The 20,940-nt window shown below is 39.0% G+C and overlaps 1 protein-coding gene across 5 annotated transcripts in view; it reads right to left on the bottom strand.

Moving 5' to 3' along the window:
• The window catches only part of myo16 (myosin XVI), a 226,034-nt gene that overhangs the window by 55,190 nt on the left and 149,904 nt on the right, over positions 1 to 20,940 (bottom strand). For all 5 annotated transcript variants that reach the window (XM_037539483.1, XM_017704691.2, XM_037539482.1 and 2 more), the window contains exons 18-23: positions 18,052 to 18,169; positions 17,100 to 17,171; positions 12,521 to 12,662; positions 10,345 to 10,417; positions 5,833 to 5,985; positions 1,052 to 1,252 (exon numbers count right to left, since the gene is read on the bottom strand). In XM_037539483.1, the coding sequence (XP_037395380.1) occupies positions 1,052 to 1,252; positions 5,833 to 5,985; positions 10,345 to 10,417; positions 12,521 to 12,662; positions 17,100 to 17,171; positions 18,052 to 18,169 (759 nt within the window). The remainder of the gene's footprint in view (positions 1 to 1,051; positions 1,253 to 5,832; positions 5,986 to 10,344; positions 10,418 to 12,520; positions 12,663 to 17,099; positions 17,172 to 18,051; positions 18,170 to 20,940) is intronic.

Genomic DNA, 20,940 nt, shown 5'->3' with positions numbered 1-20,940 from the left:
GTATCACATGGCAGCCAGAAGGAGCTGCTGTAAGGTTGCATGTTTGAACTAACAAAACCTGACTATTCAAATATTACAAATATCTCTTAGGCTCAGGCTCATACTTCTTATTCACGTTTCTCATGGACCCTCTCCTGTCTTATTCAGATTCTGGCCTGGATTTATGACTGCTTCAGTTTCTGTGCCTGCCTTATTTTTCCCCCAATTTTACTACCTTAAATTTTTATCTGTTATGCAGGAGGCACGTATCTTGTGGTGTTAAGGCTCACTAAAGTCCACAAGGCCAGCATGAAAACAACACATTAGTGTGTATACAGTTTTCCCAGACTAAAAACTTTTGGGATGTGGCTCAAAGTTATCAGCAGATAAATACATCTGTAAAAAGACAACTTATTTAAAGCTGCACTAAGCAATTTTTTGTTAAGTACCTTAGTCAGGAGAAAAAAAAAAAAACAAAACAGGCTAATATAAGGTGTCTGTGGGCTGCTGTAAGTCAACATGTAAAGCATGAATGGCTCTGATTTTGTGGGACTTTTTTCGGACCACACCAAGCATCTTCACATATTAAGGCCACATGCACAGGCACTGAAAGGAGCTCTGGCTCGATGTTTAGGTCTCAAATTCAAAAATCATCATTACACTGATGAGTTTATGATGACAACAGGAGATAATACACTGACATCCTTAGAAGACATGCTCTTCAGAACGTTCTAGCCAAGTTCTCTTCCAATACTCTTTCAAAGAGCTCACAATCGGAAAGGCGTCCGAAGCATATGTTACAAAACGTTCTTCCGCATGTTGTGTGCAATTACACATTTCCACCAGAGCTGTTTCCAAGTAGTGCAGCTTTAATATAATGTTCTTATTCCTGATAAACAATATTTAAAAAAGAGTAAACTCTTCATCAGTGATGCAGTCACTGTCACTAGTTCTATGTTCTATGATTAGAAATGTATAGTTTTATGTAATGGTCAGGTTCCGACAAATTCTGTTAGGTATCATTATAACTAGTGTTATAGTGTTATAATATAATTATAACTATGTTGCTCACCTTCCCAGCATAGTGCGTGACTGTGAAGGAGGGTCCTTGGTCTTTGGGTGGGGGGTTACCATTGCCATCCTTGGTAGTGAGTGAGACAGCATCAATAGCAGTGGAGTCCAACTGAGTCTGCAGTCTCTTATATAAGTTGAGCTCAGATGGCCTGAGAGACTGACTCTCCTCATCCAGCATACACAGCATGCCCTGAGGCTTCTACAACACACACACACAACAGGTTTTTTCCTTAAAGTCTCTTAGTCTCAAATATATAGGCAACCTAGCCATCTTCAGGATTCTGATTTCGATTAACTGGATTCCTAATTGTCTTTACAATAATGGCCTTTACAAACTAAATGTAATGCAAATAAATAACATGAAAATGCTAAATATCCAGACATCATTTTTTGCACCAAAACTACACACCAGACACTCCATGATTTTTCTGGTTTGGAATTTTGCCTGAACAAATGGAATAGGCAGATGACTTTGCCCATTTGGGAAAAGTTAAAGTACTGCTGAGAGCTTTGTCGTTTCATTCAGGAGCTAAAATTTTATGAGAGCTTTATGCTCAACTGTCTGTGGCCTAGTTTGAGCCCCTTTTGAGCTGGTTTTGGAGATACTAGCACAATCTGTGACAAAGCAGAGCGTAAGCTAATCCTTTTGACACTGGTCAAATGGTCAAGTTTCAGTTGCTGGCCAGGAACACAACTCATTAGTCATCTTGGTTGTCACCATGCCAATAGCAAAGATGACTGTGATTGGTCAGTGAGATTAGCTCCCCAACAAAAGTTTGCAAAAGTAGAACAGAGGGTAAATAAAACAGTCTAACACTTTTGACATTTACTTTCACACATGCTTAAATTAATTCACTATTGTCCAGACAAATCGCACAAACTTAACACTGCAGATGAAAGTGGGGTGATAAGCATTTATAGCACTCTTCAAGAAGGCTCCACAAAACTCTTTCCAAGTTCCTTTATAAGGCTTTTATTCAGCATACATCTGCTAACATAGACTAGTCACTGACATTATCACAGATAGTAAGAGGAATTTCATTAGTAACAGGAAAAAATGTTGCATCTTGTTATTTTAATGTAAATTAAAGATTAAGAATATTTTTCTACTTCTCCTTTAAAAGTTACCATTTTTGAGATATGATGTTTTGTTCTAACAATGAATTGGTCTTTGTTTGATGGTGTTAATATTCTTTATTAGCCAGTTATGAAATCATCAATATGTTGTAGGTGTCATATTCACATAAGGAACTCTTTGGGAAAATCAAAACTTTTGTGTATATTTTGCCCACAAATGTCACTGGATCCTCTGAAGTATGAGGTCGTAAAGAGTTAAAATATAGTGGCTACAAGTAAGCTAACACTGCTACGCACTAAACTGACATCTTAAGACTGGCAATCTCAACAAAATACAACACAAATAAAACAGGAGTCTGTGTCATATGTGGTAGTACAATTGCTTTGATAGTAGCAGCCTAGAGTTTAAGCAGCTATTGTTGGACTATGACAATGTTGAATATCAGGCTTACTTACATTTCAATGTGCAGCAGTGTTAGCTTGTGTGCAGCAAGCAAGTAGCATTATTTCTATTTCAACCATTAAACCACCTCATAATTTAGAGGATAGGGTGATATTCATGGTAAAAATGTACACAGAACAAAATACAACACATTTTGCTCAGCACAGGGAAAAAAACTGTTTAAACCTGCAGTTCCTAATATAGGCATGATACAGACTACAGAAGGACTCAGGTTTATTATGGCTGTGAAAGAAGAATTTTATTTAACATTAACATCTTTTGTCTGAAGATAAGCAGTACTATTCTACAGTAATCTCAAAGATAACATAGTTGCTGAATAAATGTTGTATGAAGGCACAAGCAAAAGATTTGCAACATTCAGTAAAATGTTATAGAGGCTTCATGTAGAGTCTTATGAATGCTTATATCACCCCCTTCATCTAAAGTGTTTCCTATTACCATCTCCCTGCTATCCATCCCCCAAAAAGGAAACAGCGCTCTATAAACACATGCCATATGGAAGCATTCTTAGAAACACAAAACAACTCTTTGTCTTGTGCAAACACCAACTCTTAGGCAAGATATATAACAGATTTAGGAATGGCTACCAGCCACGCAGCAATAAAAAGCACAGTGTCTTATAGGAGAAAAGAAAGAGAAAAAGGACAGTTGAAAGTAAATCTTTTATATAGCAAATATTAGAGTGTATAATTGTATGTGTGCTGTGTGTGTGTGCAGAAGCAGTAGGAGTAAGCTGTAAGCAACAGAGCTGAGAGAGATTGTGTGTGTGTTGTGTGTGTCTGTTTCTGTGAAAAATGCTGTATCACTCTTAACCTCACAAAGGACTGACTCATTTCTATGACTCATAGATCAGTCATGTTTTGCAAAAGGCTAACAGCATCATCACCCTGAAAATGAACAGTGAGGGTACATGTGCATGTATATACACTATTTTGACAAAAGTATTCAGTCACCCATCCAAATCATTGAATTCAGGTGTTCCAATCACTTCCATGACCACAGGTGTATAAAACCAAGCACCTAGGCATGCAGACTGCTTCTATAAACATTTGGGAAAGAATGGGTTGCCCTCAGGAGGTCAGTGATACAGGCTTGTGGTACCGTGATAGGATGCCACCTGTGCATTTGTGAAAGTCCAGTCATGAAATTTCCTCACAACTAAATATTCCACAGTCAACTGACAGTGGTATTATAACAAAGCGGAATGACCGATTTGGAATGACAACAACTTGTAAAATGAGTGGTGTCAGAGGATACTGAGGCACAAAGTGTGCAGTGGTCACCAAATTTCTCCAGTCAATCACTACAGACCTCCAAACTTCATGTGGCCTTCAGATTAGCTCAAGAACAGTGCGTAGAGAGCTTCACAGAATGGGTTTCCATGGCCGAGCAGCTGCATCCAAGCCTTACATCTCTAAGTGCAATGCAAAGTGTCAAATGCAGGGGTGTAAAGCGTCACCACTGGACTCTAGAGTGGTGGAGACGTGTTCTCTGGACTGACAAATCACAGTTCTCCATCTGGCAATCTGATGGACAATTTTGGGTTTGCCAGTTGCCAGGAGAATGGTATCTGTCTTACTGCATTCTGTAAAGTCTGGTGGAGGGCGGGTTATGGTAAGGGGTTGGTTTTCAGGAGTTTGGCTCAGCCCCTTACTTCCAATGAAAGGAACTCTTAACGCTTTAGCAGACCAAGAGATTTTGAACAATTTCATGTTACCAAAGTTGTGGGAACAGCTTGGGGATGGTCCCTTTCTGTTCCAGCATGACTGCGCACCAGTGTACAAAGCAAGGTCCATAAAGACATGGATGAGAGAGTTTGGTGTGGAAGAACTTGACTGGCCTGCACAAAGTCCTGACCTCAACCCGATAGAACACCTTTGAGATGAATTAGAGCGGAGACCGTGAGCCAAGCCATCTCATCCAACACCAGTGTCTGACCTCACAAATGCACTTCTGGAAGAATGGTCAAAAATTCCCATAAACACTCCTGTAAATATTAAACACTATGAATTAAGAATAGGATGTTACTTAAGTTCATATGCGTGTGAAGGCAGACGAGAGAATACTTCTGGCAATATAGTGTGTGTGTTAATATGTGGGCCTCCCTACTGCAGGATAACTGTGCTGTTATAAAGGAGGCAGGAGCCAAAGCACAGTCATTCTGCACACTGTTGAATCTGTTCATTTGAAGACTGCAGTATCTGCAGTTAAAGGAGAATAATTATTCAAAAATACGAGATACAAGAACTCATAGCACAATTCAGTTTTTGTATTTAGTATTTTTGTATCAAGTATTTAGTGAAGGGTCCAAAATACCAACTAAAGGTATGTTATCAATTTTGAATTAGAAATATTTTGTATGCATGTGCAAGAGCACATTGGTGGGATAGATAAGGTGTAGTTTTTTATTTACTTTTTAAGCTAACGTTAGTGTAATTGTCATTTCTAACCTGCCTAGTTTTAAATAGATACAACAATATTCCTGCCCAGTAGCATCACATCACAAACTTGTTCATTCTAGAAACAGTAGTTGGAGAAAAAACACTCATGGAAAATTTATCATACCGTTAATATATACCGTTATATGCAAAAGTTTGTGCGCCATTTAGTCATGTTTTTATTATATTTTTTGTTGAGTTTGTATAGTTCATCTACAGATATGTAGATTCTGTACATTTTAAGTTAAGTGATTAAGTGGTACTTTTTTAATCCCACAAATGGGGAAATTCCACCTCTGCATTTAACCCATCTGTGAAGTGAAACACCACATACACGTACACATACAAATTGTGGAGTAAAACTTGCAGAAAAACGCAAAATCTTCTCTGTAGAGGATGTGTTAACTTATTTTCACATAGAAAAACAACATATAAAAAAGAACATATTTGACCATGGCTTTCAAACTTCTGCATATGACTGTATACACTGTAATGACCCAATTAACAATAAAAGCAGAATTGTCCTTCAACAAATTGTCTTGAACAGACAGAAAACACTGTAGTACACAGAAAGCTCTAATTCTGATAAATTTTACAGCGATGAAAGTGGATATGCATGTTTTCCAGCTGCTCTGGGGACAGATCTGAAAGGCCTGAAAGGGAACATTTCTAACATCTCTGAATGCATCACAGCCAAAATATCAGATAAATTTAAAGGAGGCTAATTTCTCTATACAGTTGTTGATGAAAATACAGCCATTTCTCCTCTTCATTCCCCATCGACACTATCTCTCTCTGTACCTGGTAGAAGAAGTCCAGTACCGCTGGCTGGTTGGCAGGGGAGCGTAACGTCTCCATGGTGACACCCTCTTGCAGACACTCCTGCTGTTCTTGCTGGAACAGCACCTCTGCGGTATACTGCTGAATCCGCTCATTTAGCATGTTTATGCACAACTACAGAGGGAAACAAACACAGAAACATCAACATCATATACATTGCGCACACACACACTGTTGTGTGCAGAGACACACACTGTGGATTAGTAGCCCCCATAAAACAGAGTGCTCGGTATTGTCAAGAATTTTCCAGAAGCAAATTAAAAACAATAAGACAGATGGGCTGTGGATTTATCTATAAGTGCACCGTCCAGCATCATAAAAAGCTGACACAGGTTAATTACTGCTACCTACAGCATGTCACCAAGCTCTTAACCAACATGGTGTTAATTAACGAGCTCTCTGTGTTAACCCTGCTCACAAATACACATCCAAACACGCTTGCACACAATATGGTTATACTTAACAGGTTTCTTTGACATGATTTGTTTCCCCATTGTCTCATCACAATGTAATGAGAATTATTCACTGATTAAAATGCAAGCTACTTAACATATGCCTTGTGTGGAGGAGGTCGTGAACAGTAAATACCTGCTATTCCCTAAATACCTAGTGTCATTAATCTCTGTCATACACTTTCTCACTTCTGTTCCCCATCTGTGCTCTCTCTATAACGCTCTCTGCCTTCAAAGTAGTTTAGAAGAGGCTCCCACATTACAGGGCTGTCTGAGATTTTACCTCATTCTCAGAAGATTGTGAGTTTTATATTCAAGACAACATAACTGGCCCTTGAACAGATGTACAGTACTGTGTAAAAAAGTCAGAGACCACTGGTTTATTGAATAAAAGAGTTCAATATCTTTTTTAACAAGACCTGGTGGCCACCACATCTGTCACCATCAGATGAACAGTAGTTAAAGCTTTAAACTTTGAGAGAGAGGAGAAAATCAAGCTTCACTCTTGCTTCAGATCTGAAAAAGTCCACAGGTGTTTCTGTCCATCCTTCCACTGTGAGAAGACAATTCAATGCTATGGGCTTTAAAGGTTGCGTAGCTGTGTAGAGGCTATTACTGAGAATAGAAATAGGCAAAAACAAAATGCATTGGTACACAGAAACTGGACATTTGACATGTAGAGTAAGTTTTTACGGACTGATGAATATAAATTTGCAGATCATGACAGTGCAGCACACTTCTAAGACTGAACTTCATATGTTTTTACAGAAAGCATGTAAAAATACCCTTGCAGATTTCCTTGATAAACTGAAAGGAAGTCTTCCAAAAAGTATGGAAGCTGTAATAAATGTAAAGGATGAACACACTACATACTGAAAATTTAATGTTATTAGATTAGATTTAGATTAAGTGACCCTTATTAGTCATTAGGAAATTTCACTTCTGCCATCTAACGCATCCATGAAGTGAAACACCACATACATATTAATGAAGACACACACTAGGGGCAGTAACCACACTTGCCCGAAGCGGTGGGCAGCCCTATCCACAGCGCCTGGGGAGCAGTTGGAGGTTAGGTGCCTTGCTCAAGGACACCTCAGTCACGTACTGTCAGCTCAGGGGATCGAACCAGTGACCTTCTGGTCACAGGGCTAGTTCAAATATATATGTTTTACACATAGGATTAGTATTGCATAGTGGGCAACACCTCTGCTCTTCACACAATTGAGGCTCAATTCCCCGCCCACAAAAGCACACCACACTATGTATTATATAAGAGTCCTTAGACAAGACTCTAAATATTACATTTGTCCACATCTGTAATATGATTAAAACATTAAAATAAGTCACTCTGGATAAGATTGAGTAGTAAAAATGTAATTAGTAACTTCCAATTGATCAGACCCACAAAAAAACAACTATTGTTACATGTATCATGTACTGAGAAAATCATTTGTTTTTCATATTACATTTTGGTATATATGCAAAAAAAAATGCAATCACTCAGTGCCAAATCCTGCCTTTTCAATCAGAGATCAAATCCGGCTGAGCATATGAGATTCTTTGAGTGTGGAAGTGCAGCTTCAGTCGAGGGCAGTGCAGAGTCACCCCAGTACAGACAGAAAAATACACATAAATCTATTTGAGCTCACACTTTGTATTCAGTTTCTGAGATTCTTCTTCTTGTGGTATTGTGCAGCATTGTCCTCTAAGGCCTCAGGCAAAACATGCTTCAAAAGAACACCTCCACTAATCAAAGACTCAAGACATGCTGCTCAAGAAGTTGGGCAACTGGACACCATCTTAGTGATGGCCTATATGAACAATAACTCTAAATTATACAAACTAACACCAATACTGAGTTTGGCCTTTCTGTTATGTATGACATTTAATTCTGTTTAATTCAACTGAACAGTTTGTTTCATCTCCATATAAAAGCACAAGTAACAAAATGTGATTCTTAAGAGCAGCCATGTGTGAGCCTATCATCACACCCAGTGCCAAGTTTGGGCTGAGAAACAGTGCAACTGCATTGTTTGGAGTGACCAAGCACTCCTTAGAGGATCCTTTGTATCTTTAGGATGAGTTGAGACATGTTTGTGTTCCAGAACTAAACATCTAACATCAGTACCTGACTTCAGTAATGCTCTTGTGGCTGAATACAATCAAACTGTCCAAAACAGCAATGTTCCAACATCAACGATGGTTGCTGCACACCTTAAAAATCAAATTCAAAGCTTTTCAATACCTTTAAATGCAGAGGAAAAATAATACCACCACTCAACAACACATACACACTGAACTACAGCATGTATAATTGAGATATTGTGTTTATTTTATCCAGATTGGTTGAAAATTATATTTATTTGGTCTGCAACTGTGAAATATTTTTATTTTATAACACTGTATTCTATCTATATCTTTTCCTAAAGAAAGTAAAAAGTGGAAAATTGGGAAAAAATGAATTCTTATAATTGCATTATTATTACCGTCATTATTTTACTATAATCGTTGTTGTATTTATTAATATTATTTATTATTTTATTGATGTTGTTGGGGTCTCTGTTTGAGGACCTGTATACAAGAGCAGGCATTAAACACAGCCACATAAGCCTTGTTGCCCAGGACAGTTTGAAGAACAATTTTCCTACAGCTTCAGTTAGTTGGCCAGCAGCCTACTCTCGTTTATCCTAGGAAAGAAATGTGACTGAGAACATGTTTGCTAGCATTTCTGATTAGCCTGTCATACAGAGCTGCCAACAGCTTTCTACTGCTGGTAAGTTGGCATTTAGCTCAATAAATGTTTTCCTGCTGCAGTGCATGAAATAAAACTGTAGTGTGTATGTCTGTGTGTGCGTGCGTGCGTGCATGCGTGCGTGAGTGCACGTGTGTCATACATTGTGGATTGTAGTCACTCTGCATTAACCTCCTTGATTTCATTAGAAATAATGGGTGAGCAGGTGTCTGCAAACATTGGGACATACAACATACTTTTACAAGTAATTACACTAGTCTCACAGCACAGAAAACTGCAACAGAAGTGTTCTAAAGCAGCAGTTCAAGAGATTTCCACCAATATTTCCGTGAACAATTAAAGATGTTTCATCCATGAACAATCTTTGACCATCCAAGTCCATGCAATCAATACTAGCAGATCAAGCTGAGCAATCCATTAGTTGGGTCAAATAGTTTACTTAAGCCTTTGTTTTAGAATGCAGAGTTGTGATTTAGCTTGTAGATCTCAAGACTGTAATAGCTATCCTTTAGCTTTTTATAGAATGCATATACACAAGCAGTATGTTTCCAAATGCAAGTGAAGAACCTCCTACTTTCAATGAGATTGCTATATAGGCAGCTCATCTGGGACACAGCCAGCATTAATGTCTAAAAATGCTCATGCAGTGGGCAGAGGCAGGCTGTAGGGATCTGTGGGATAGATTAAGGCTTCTCCATACGGGAAGCAGGGACCGCAGGCACAATGCCTTCATTCCCTCTGGTCTGCGGCTGCACATCGGCCCCACATCAAATTTGGGCTGACCTTACCAATGCCTAAGATCAGTTTTGTGTTTGAAGACAACAAAGACAGGAAGGAAGAGGCTGCATGCAGTCTGGCTTCTGTAATGTTAATAGAGTGGAAATTCGGTCCATCTGAGGAGGAGCTGTGCCTGAAACATTGACCAGCAACACCACAGTGACGTTATGGATGCTGCACTTGGGCAGATGTGGCCAAATGGTAGTGCACATGAGGGAACATGTAGGAAATTGCATTGCACTGCATTATATCACATCCAAATAAATGCTGTCATCAATATCACTAATGTTATTTTATTGTTACTAAACCTAAACACAAATATAGAGGAGCATACAGAGCAGCCTGTATGCATTCAAATAAGCTTCGTCATCAACATTGTCATTATTGCACAAGAAATACAGTCATAAACATAAACATCTCCACCTGGACCACCACCATCATGATTAAAATCATCATCAAAGACAGCAGCATCTCTGGACACCTCCTTACCTGTTCAAAGCCATTCTTCTGGAATTTCTCAAAGCCAAAGATGTCCAGGATGCTAATTTCAAGTGCAGGGTCCCTGTAAACACACACAGGAATAGATACTCTAACTGAACAAGGGGAATAATAACATTGTTGCAGGTGAATTAGCAGGCAAAAACAGTACTTCTAAATTGTGCATTTATTGAAGCTTATGCTCCACTTGCTACCTTCTCATTAAAATGGCAGTTCCTCTACCCTGATTGATCAGTACTAAGCATGGTTATGTGCTCATCAATGGCCATTAGCCTTATCCAAAAGCAGCTGACACTATGCGCTGACTAGCACAAAACTGGACATGCTTGGCTTTACCCACTTATTAATCTTGTATAAGAATGCTGATGGTGCTGGTGAAGTCTTGAGAGGTCCTGGTGTAAATGAAGGAAATGAGGACAAAATAGATTTGAGATAGAGATAAAACTTTTATGAGTACTGTTATAGTATTTTATAACTTGCTTTTTAGTGGAGGCCCACTTCCAACAATTTTAGGTATCAAAATCAGATTTTATTTGTTATAAGACTATTTTCAACCTCTCTTTATCCCTTACTGTACGTTCACATAAGGAAGAGATAAGTAGCTAATGTTGCCTCAGCTTTGTGTGTTTGAGGCTGCCATTGTTGTGTGTGGGTGTGTACACAGTCAAGATTGACAAGAAAATGTAAAAATGGGAATGATATATGTATTGCTGTTTTAAAATGCGTGCTGTTGTTACTAGTTCACACTGAAATTCTCATGTCACCGAGTCATCATTCATTTGCAAAACGAGAACATTTCGTCACTTGATGCTCTGTAGCCATGTTACTTGCCACTTGTTACTAAATCAAAGCTACAAATTGTGTACTCCCATAGGAAATGACTGGTCACCAATGTATGGTTAAAATTTAACAGGCTGTAGTTGTTACTGTATCTTTAAGACTGGTACATGTACATAAGCTTTGTTCTGAATGGCTGGTCTATACTTTGTCTTAATAAGAAAATGCAGTCTAGGCTGAAATACTATTTATACTATACTACTAGTTCAGTGTGACGGGGCTCAACTGGGCTGTTTTAAACCATAGTTTGGACTGCATAGACCAGGAAGTAAATTGCATGTTTTAAACTTTAAACTGTTTACATAGTCTTAACTTCTTAAAAAGCTTGAATAAAGCTCCTTAATAGCTTTATTATATACTTCTATAAGCTAAGAATAGCTCAACCAGTTTCCATTGAAGAGCCTGTAGTAACATAATAATAAGCCTTGGTATATACTAAGCCTGGGATTTTAAGGGGTAATAAAAAATGTGAAAGGCACATTAATCTTTTATTACTCTATAACAGGGTCAAATAACGTTTACATACATGATATACACACTATTAAAAGTTCTATTTAGGGAGCTTTTGTTTCCAGTAGTTGCTTCAAATCACAGAGCCGACAATGAACACCTACTGAAATACAGCATATTGCATACAGAATGTTGCATATCCACTCTGCAGGCTGATAATAACCCCAAAGATTTCACTGTTAGGCTATCATTGTTCAGTAAACCCCTCTTGAAGCTTATTATTGTCTGTGTGTATTTGCTTTCACAATACATACTGCATGTGGCACCTAAATACATACTTAGAGTTCCAGAAGATTATTTTGCAGCCATCAGAGGCCACACCCTGAGCTCAATGACAGTGCAGAGGCTTGGGAAGGAGGCCAGAAGTGTATTAACCACCAGATAACTCATCCACATTACGCTATAAGCATGGTCCATGCTATGCAAGCTATTCTAAACCTTCACCTTCACTCTCTGTTATGATAGGTGCTATCAAAGGAGTTATGTGAGAAGGACGTGATAACATTGTGCTTGTAGTGCACTCTCTAAAGACAAGGAATTGAAAAAACAGACAATCTGCATAGGCAGCTAAAGCCCGAGTTGTTGTTGCAATATGGGGAAATGGTGTGTAATGTACTGGAATGTACTGTGGTAAAGAGCAACAATGAGCAAACAGAGCTCCGTCACACAATTACACATTTACATATCACTGATTCACTGCTTGTCTCTTCCTTCTTTTCTCTCTCATTTAGAGAATGTTTTCATCTCTATTTTTTCCTTTATTTCTCGAGCAAAATGAATACTTGCTTAAATCTTTCAATATGCACACAATCAAACCTACCCAAGGCTCTCGTCTTGGCCTTGGAGATAATAGTTGACGTTATTCACTAGAAAGCTGAAGAGTCGTCCATAGACAGTTCTGGCCAGGAGGTCTCTGTGATGGTTGGACATCTCCACTGTGTGGCGCCGTGTAATTACATCCCCTGGATTGAAGCATAAAGGATGAGTTTTTTTTTTTGCTCACTGGTATCAGAAAATGTTTGCTTAAAAAATTAATGGACAGATCAAACAGATATTACATCATCATAAATCCATTTGTACACCTGTACTGTATTTCTCATACTTCAGAAAAGCAGAATGTTCAGGTAATGCTGGGTTACTATGCTGAAATATCTGCATTTTATTCACTGTAACCCTATAGAAAGTCTCTGTATAGCTAATGTTTTAAATTTTGAAAACGTTTATGCATTAGCAGATGTGTAAACTACATCAAAAATATCGGATATCGGCATCAGGCCACAATTTTCACATCTCTAGCTATGCTACCGCAGTTGATTGCTAGACCATTGCTTTGGAATCCCAGACAGTTGCTAAGGTGTTAGTAGGTCCAGTCTACGGTATCTCAGATGGTTACTAAGGAGTTGCAGGGCCACTGCCATGGACTCCCAGGCAGTATGTGTGCTAGTATGTATGTGAGGCTGTATGTAATGTCTGTTCCGTCAAGCTAAATTAATACAGGAATTAGTGATTATGTATATCAACGTATTTGCTTGACTATTGCCAAACTTCTCTTTGTGACAGCCGACTATTAACTCATCATCTTTAAATACATAGTTTGGCTCAAACACATCATCATTAAATTAAAAAATTAAATCATACATTTTTTTGAAAATCTGGCTGGGAGTATCAGGAATAACACTGGAACTAAACTTGTGTTCTTTGAATTCACTCACAAGACTTTTTTGAAAATAGGAAATTTTGTTACTTTTTACTGCAGTAATGGTCATGTGTGTTTATATGTATTTAATGCATTTTGCCAAAAACACAATGGAAAATGATTTTAAACAGTTTCCTTAGGTGCATGACTTTTGCACAATACTGTATGAAAGACACATACTGGACTCTAGCTAGGTGTCCTTAGGTGAAGTCACTGTTTAAGTCACTGCATTTGCTATTGCATTCAGGGCCTGATATAGTGTAAGCTTCCATATACACACTGATTCCACTCTGCTGCCAAAGAAAACAGTGACAAATGTACCGTTTTTATACATGCATTTCACGAAAGTGAGTACACCCCTCACATTTCTGCAAATATTTTATTATATCTTTTCATGGGACAACACTATAGAAATTAAACTTATAAGATAACTTAAAAGTCAGTGTACAGCAGTTTAGATTTACTGTCCTCTGAAAATAACAACACTTTTATCTCTAAATAGCTGGCAACACAAGTGAGTACACCTCACAGTGAACATGTCCAAATATTGCCCAACTGTGGTGTTGTCCCTCCCTGGTGTCATGTGACTCATTAGAGTTATAAGGTTCCAGGTGCAAATGGGGAGCAGGGCTGTTAAATTTGGTGTTTTGGGCACTATTCACTCATACTGGTTACTGGATATTCAACATGACACCTCATGGCAAAGAACTCTGAGGAAGTGAGAAATAGAATTGTTGTTCTCCACAAAGGTGGCCTAGGCTATAGGAAAACTGCAAAGACCCTGAAACTGAGATATAGCACAGTGGCTAAGGTCATACAGCCGTTTTCCAGGACAGGTTCCACTCGGAACAGGCCTCGCCAGGTTCGACCAAAGAAGTTCCATGTGTTCAGCATCCAGAGGTTGGCTCCAAAAAATAGATGCATACGTGCTGCCAGCATTGCAGAGGTTGAAGAAGTAGGAGGTCAGCCTGTCAGTGCTCAGACCAACTGTCACACAATGCATCAACTCGGTCTGTGTGGCCGTCATCCCAGATGGAAGCCTCTTCTGAAGCTGACGCACAAGAAAGCCCGCAAACAGTTTGCTGAAGACAAACAGTCCAAGAACATGGATTACTGGAACCATGTCCTATGGTCTGACAAGACAAAGATAAATTTGTTTGGCTCAGATAGTGTCCAGCATGTGTGGTGGCGCCCTGGTGAGGAGAACCAAGACAACTGTCTCTTGCCTACAGTCAAGCATGGTGGTGGTAGCATCATGGTCTGGCACTGGGGAGCTGCAGCAGAGCATGATACCCTTCCTTTGGAAACTGTGCCGCATGGCAGTTTTCCAACACAATAATAACTGCAAACTCACCTCTACATTGACAACTGCCTTGGTGAGGAAGGTGAAGGTAAAGGTGATGGACTGGCCAAGTATGTCTCCAGATCTAAACCCAACTGAGCACCTGTGGGGCATCCTCAAGCGGAAGATAGAGGAATGCAAGGTGTCTAATATCCACCAGCTCTGTGATGTCATCATGTTAAGGTAGTGCTAGATAATAATCAAATGACTGTCACACAAAGTATTGACACTTTAAGCACAATTTGGACATGTTCACCGTGAGGTGTGCTCACTTGTGTTGCCAGCTATTTACACATTAATGGCTGTGTGTTCAGTTATTTTCGTAGGACAGTAAATCTGTACTGCTATTCAAGCTGTATACTGACTACTTTAAGTTATATTCAAGTTTAATTTCTATAGGGTTGTCCCATGAAAAGATATTTGCAGAAATGTGAGGGGTGTACTCACATTTGTGAGATAGTGTATATATACACTCACACACACACAAAACACAATCCCACAGTAGTAAAGCATCATTATTACAAATGCTACCCCCTGTGTATTTGTTAAGCAGAGATAATAGGAAGCCAGACAGACAGAAAAAGAGAGCAGACAGACAGAAAAAGAGTACGACAGACAATGATGTGTGTGTAATTTTAGGCAATAGGTCAGTGTGTTCGCTGCATTACAGCAAAAGTTCAGCTGAATTGGGTTAAGGGTCAGCCTCTGTCATGTGCTTCTTATAGAGGAAAAAAGACACTTCCCAGCAATAGCTTGGGTCAGCATGATGAGTGTATTCTTCAGTCTGCTCTCTCTGTTTTGTGTGAATCGGGAGGGCAATCGTCCAAAATTAGCCGACTGTGCCAAATTGAAGGCCACTAGTCATTAGAGTAGTCTATCTGGGATCTCACCCCAGGCATAATCCATTGATAACTTTCTAAACAGACTGGGCCCAGTCCAGGACTGCTTCAGTTTCTCAATGAAAGAAAGAATGAATGAACAAGCTACTAACGGCTCTAATCCTGAGATCACATTCACATTAACAACATAATGACAGAGCAAAAAACACAGAAAACACATGGATAAAAAAGTGGAGTCTTACTATGGGAGACTAAGAGAAATAATAGAATGTGTTATTTACAATATGTTACAATATGCAAACATGTACAATGCTCATACTAATAAAAGCAACCATTTCCTGAATTGTACCCTACAAGTGTAGAATGTGTAGTTGTGTGGAGTCTTGGTGCTTGAATCAAGAAGATGAGAGTCAAGCACTGCATGCCTGGGATGCATTAGCCTTTTGCCTACAGAAAACATGCTAGGAAACTGAAGTCTTTCGGAAAGACTTGCTAAATCATTGTAACCTTCCGCCTGATGACCCACTGGAGTCGGGAGGGCACGTAACATTAGCACACAATTTGAAAAATTGGCAAAAGACAAATAAGACCATAACCCCTGATACTTTTTTTTTCTTCAATGTTATGTAGTTTGCATCTTTTTAGCACTTTGGTAATATATTCCATCTGTTTGGACTGTTGGTGAATCTAACATTCTATACAAGGCTGAGGAAAGTAAATACTGTAAACAGAATATTTTGTAGATGTTATTGCACTTTGAAGAACAATCATCGTCTAAGCTTTTCTTTGGTGCCGGAAAAGTACAAGGCACAAGGCACCAGTGCGTTGGCTATCCTAGGGTTTAACTGCCTCAATTCATGGTTAATTGCTAAAAAAACTGATTAATATTCTATGAGGTTTTGTGCATTACTTCAAAGTATAATCTTGTTACTGTTGTCATTCATCCATTTAAGGGCTGTAACTCTAATCTTCTTCCCTTAGGATGCTGGGAATGACTTGAGTATAACCGTTATCCTAGATTTAATCAACTCTTCTGGAGGTTAAATGTTAGCACTGTTATTCTGATAGACTGATACCTTACAGATTTTGATCATCCCCACTTAGGGTGCTGGAAAAGACTTGTGCAATACTGCCTATTTTACTTTTTATTTATATTTATTTTAACTCTTATGTACTTTCCTTCATTTATGTAAAGTATATTGAACTGTCTTTGTGTATGCTATATACATAAACTTGACTTGTCTTGCTTTCCTGTATATTTGTTGTTTCCATATCTTGCTACTACAAAACATGAAAGCCTTAAAAGAGCAATATCAGTACTTGGTATCAGCTGATACCCTGAGTTCAGACACAAGAATCTGTACTAGCAGCGAAATGTTGTATTGGTGCATCTAAACTGTTTGCAATAGAGTAAATGGCTGCTTTGCATTGTGATGGAGCACTTCCTTTTTTTTTTTTTTTTCCGATGTCTGCTGCTAGTGTGTTTTACCCCCATCTGCTTTTCCCCCATTGTAGACCATACCTTTGAAATACTGCACATCAGAAGTGAGAGCAGAGCTTAGGTCCTCCGGGCTCACCTGCAGCATGCCTGCCACTACAAACACACAGATAAACAGAGTCTGACTAATCCATAGAGACCAGCACATCACATCTACCTGAAGCTCTAAACAAGTGCTTGTGGGGAGGAGAAAAACGGTAATGTGCTGTGTATTTGGAACAGTGAGCAGTGAACAAACCCAAACATCAGGTCCCCATGTTATGGTGAGTGTCTCTTATGACCTGCTCTGCTCTCTGTCTCGGAACACCAGACAGCAACTACTCTCCCTTAATGCTGCTTTCACTCTAGAGACTTTCCTGCTGCTTCAGTTGTGTGAGAGTGTGTGTGTGTGTGTTACCGTGTATTAGGGTGTGTTTTTGTGTGCAGGCTCATGGGGACCACTTTACACATCTGTGACATCAGAGCCAGTGAACTCATGTATTGTTAATAATGGCCACATTGTGCATGCGTGTATGAGACAGGGAGTGAGAGAGAGTGTATTGACGTCACTTGTTTACCATGGCTGTGGTCCGTACTGTAGTAGCTAAGTGTTGTATTATGTAAGGCAGAGGGCAAAGAGCAGCGAAGCTGTTCTGCTCCAGTGCTCAGCAGGATTTAAGAAAACAGGTGACTCTCCACCTCTGTGTGTGTGTGTGTGTGTGTGTGTTTGGGGCATGGGGGGCAGGGGGCACAAGAGAGCTTGAGAGCAGGAGAGCAATTAACACAATAGTATAATTGTATGTGTGTGTGTTTGTTTGAGATTTTTCCATTGCGTACTGAGTGATCTGCTATTAATCCACAGCAGAACTGATGTAAACAAGCCAGGATGGTGGGTGTGTAACACCATTCTAATTGTGTAGCCTCTCTCACTCTCTCTGGACCATAAGTCAAGCAGTACAGCTCGCCCCCTGCAGGCCCAAAGTGCAGCTGCACTAACCTCTGTCCAGCAGCTGCAGGTCAGATACCAGAGATGTCTCTGCGTCCGTCAGGGCTGTGAAGCGCAGGTCACCCAGGTGTAATAGTGCTGAGAGAACCACAAACACATTCTCCACCTCCTGAGGGAAAGACACAAAAAGGAGTTATAGTGTGTTTGATTTCACAATACATTTTCCGTGTCCTGACTTCGTATTTATTTGTATTGAATTAGTTTCTTTTTTTTTTGAGTGAAAGTGAAAGGTCAATTTTTTTTGTGTACACAGTCACAGAGATTAGTTCACTGAAAAGTTCATGTTAATCTAAAGGTAGCTGAATGGCCAAGACATGTTTGGTGTCCAAATGTTGCTCTATTATGTTTGGAGTGGAGCTACGGTGCTAATGTAGCTAAAAAGTAATGAAATCTATGTCACCCAAATGTCATCTAGTGACTCCTTACTCAGGAGCTAAAACTTTGTCAGTGTTTTAGAAGACAGTTCATAACGAAGTAGGAGCTGCTTTAGGGGCACCACACATGATGAAGACAAACTAATCCTTTTTTAGTATCAGAAAGTTGTAGTTGCTAGGACACAGCCAATAAGTCACCTTGGCTGTTAACATGGCAAGGCCACACATGCAAGATTTTGCTGTCCGAAAAATAGCAGTTGTACACCTGTTCAATTTATTGACATTTGGAAAAAATAAAAATACACAACTAAATCATGTCTGATGTGTAAATGTCTTAAAGGCTTAGAAAATCATTGCAGCCATGCTAGACCACCAAAACGATCACCATCAAATAAGCAGTACATCAGAACAATGAACTGGCCACCCTGAAGCCCAGAACTCAACATCATTAAATGTGTTTGGAATTGACTGGATCATGAGAAACAAAAGATGCCTTTAAAAGATTCAGTCTTGGAAGATTTGAAACTTTGGTTTGGAAAAATATCCCTACAGATTTCTTTGAAAATCAGAAAGAAAGTCTTTCTTTCAAAATGGAATCTGTAATAAAAGGTAAAGCACGGTCACACTAAATTACTGAAAAAATCTAAATGTATCCAGTTCTTAAGGATTCAGTGTAGTTCCACTCTAAATATGCATTTTCTGCTTTATTCCTGACGTTGAAAAATAAGTTACTTGTCCTTAATGGATGTTTCGACTAGAAAGGAAACAAGAGCAGTCTCTGACTTTTGCAGAGTACTATATTTTGGACATATGTATGACTATGACCTGTGGCTGTATATGTGTGTATATATATATATATATATATATATATATATATATATATATATATATGCTAGAGTGTGCGAGAAAGAAAGGGAAAATAGGTGAGAGGAATGAGAATGAAAGAGCAGTACGTCACTGAAAGAGAGAAGTGGACAAGCACGCTTTTGTCCACCTGTGCATCTGCGTGTATGTGTAAGAGATTTATCATTGAGGCTCATGTTGCTGTGATGAGATGAAGGAACAATCCCTCTTTAATGAAGCAGATTTAAAAAGGTTCCTGGTAGGATTAGCACACTTTGTCTGGCTGGAGATCAGGTGTGTGTGTGTGTGTGTTTGTGTGAATTTTTAGCAGGGTGACCCAGCATAACAGTTTGAACACAAGGTGTGAGTACTCCGTGTCCCCTGATATCATAAACACTTCTATTATAAAAGCACACCACTCCCCTGTGTGTGTATGTGTGTGTGTGTGTGTGTGTGTGTGTGTGTGTGTGTGTGTGTGTGAGTGCGCTTGCGTGCGTGTGTGTGTGAGACCTCAGGAAAAAACCCATCTGAAAGCCCTCTATGTACAGCACTCTATCTCTGAGCAGAATCTTTATAGGAAAGTTATTCTGTCCTGGTATAAAGTTGAAAACATAACAGCCTTTGGATCATTCATCCCATTTTGTGTAACACTGTACTGGTGGCCGATATATCAGTGTAGATAAATTGTAGAAAACTGAACTACTATTGGTCCCATACTATTGATTGGTCCCATACTATTGACATTACTATTGATAATTTAGCTCCCTATTTCTAGGTTGAATATGCACACATACATGTGTAGTGACCAGTTCTGGACATTTTCAATCTTTTCAACACGGACAGGGACAGAACAGAGGATAATATAATACATAAACAGTGGTAAACCAGTATATATATAAACCAATATAAATGTGTGCATTGATGTGCCAACTTCAGTCCTTGGGACAGACTCCTAATGTTGCATACGCCAACCATTTGTATTTGGTACTCTTGAGGTTTGTTTAATAACATCAATGGTGACAATACAGAGACTTCACTTCACATTACAGTCCAAACGAAAGACAGCTGACTGATGATACTGACCGATATTGACAACCCATAGTTTTACTGGTATCAGCGACAAGTATTGTCAATAAGACATCAATAATTGTTCATTTTTTCTGGTTGTGACATTTCCATGACCATTAGCAGCCTTAAACAGTAGTGCCAGGAACCTAGAAGTCCAGACCTCACCATCACTGAATGTGTTTGGGATTACTAGCATTGTACTTGCACAGTGTTGTGTTACAGCTAATGGTAATTGTCACTGCAATATGTCATTGACATATGCAACAACGTTTGAAGTCATGTTATAAGCTGTCATTACATTACAACAACTGTCATAACTGTTACGGGTAATAGTTATATTACACTTATATGGCTTAAAATAATTCTGTCATGACAACTCATGACAACGCATGATATCTGCTATGACATTTATGACATGATAACGTCAACATTACGTATAGGAGTTCAAGTTTAACCCTCCTATTATGTTACGGGTCAAATTGACCCGTTTCAAGGTTTGAAGATCTAGGAAAAATAGTTAAAAGTATTTTTTTAGCATCAAACTTCTTCTGCTTGCCTTAAATTGTGTAATCAACATATAATATGAAAATGGTTC

The sequence above is a fragment of the Pygocentrus nattereri genome, chromosome 6 (assembly GCF_015220715.1).
Source record: "Pygocentrus nattereri isolate fPygNat1 chromosome 6, fPygNat1.pri, whole genome shotgun sequence".
Classification (NCBI taxonomy): Eukaryota; Metazoa; Chordata; class Actinopteri; order Characiformes; family Serrasalmidae; genus Pygocentrus; species Pygocentrus nattereri.
This window is presented reverse-complemented; position numbering and strand designations above follow the sequence as displayed.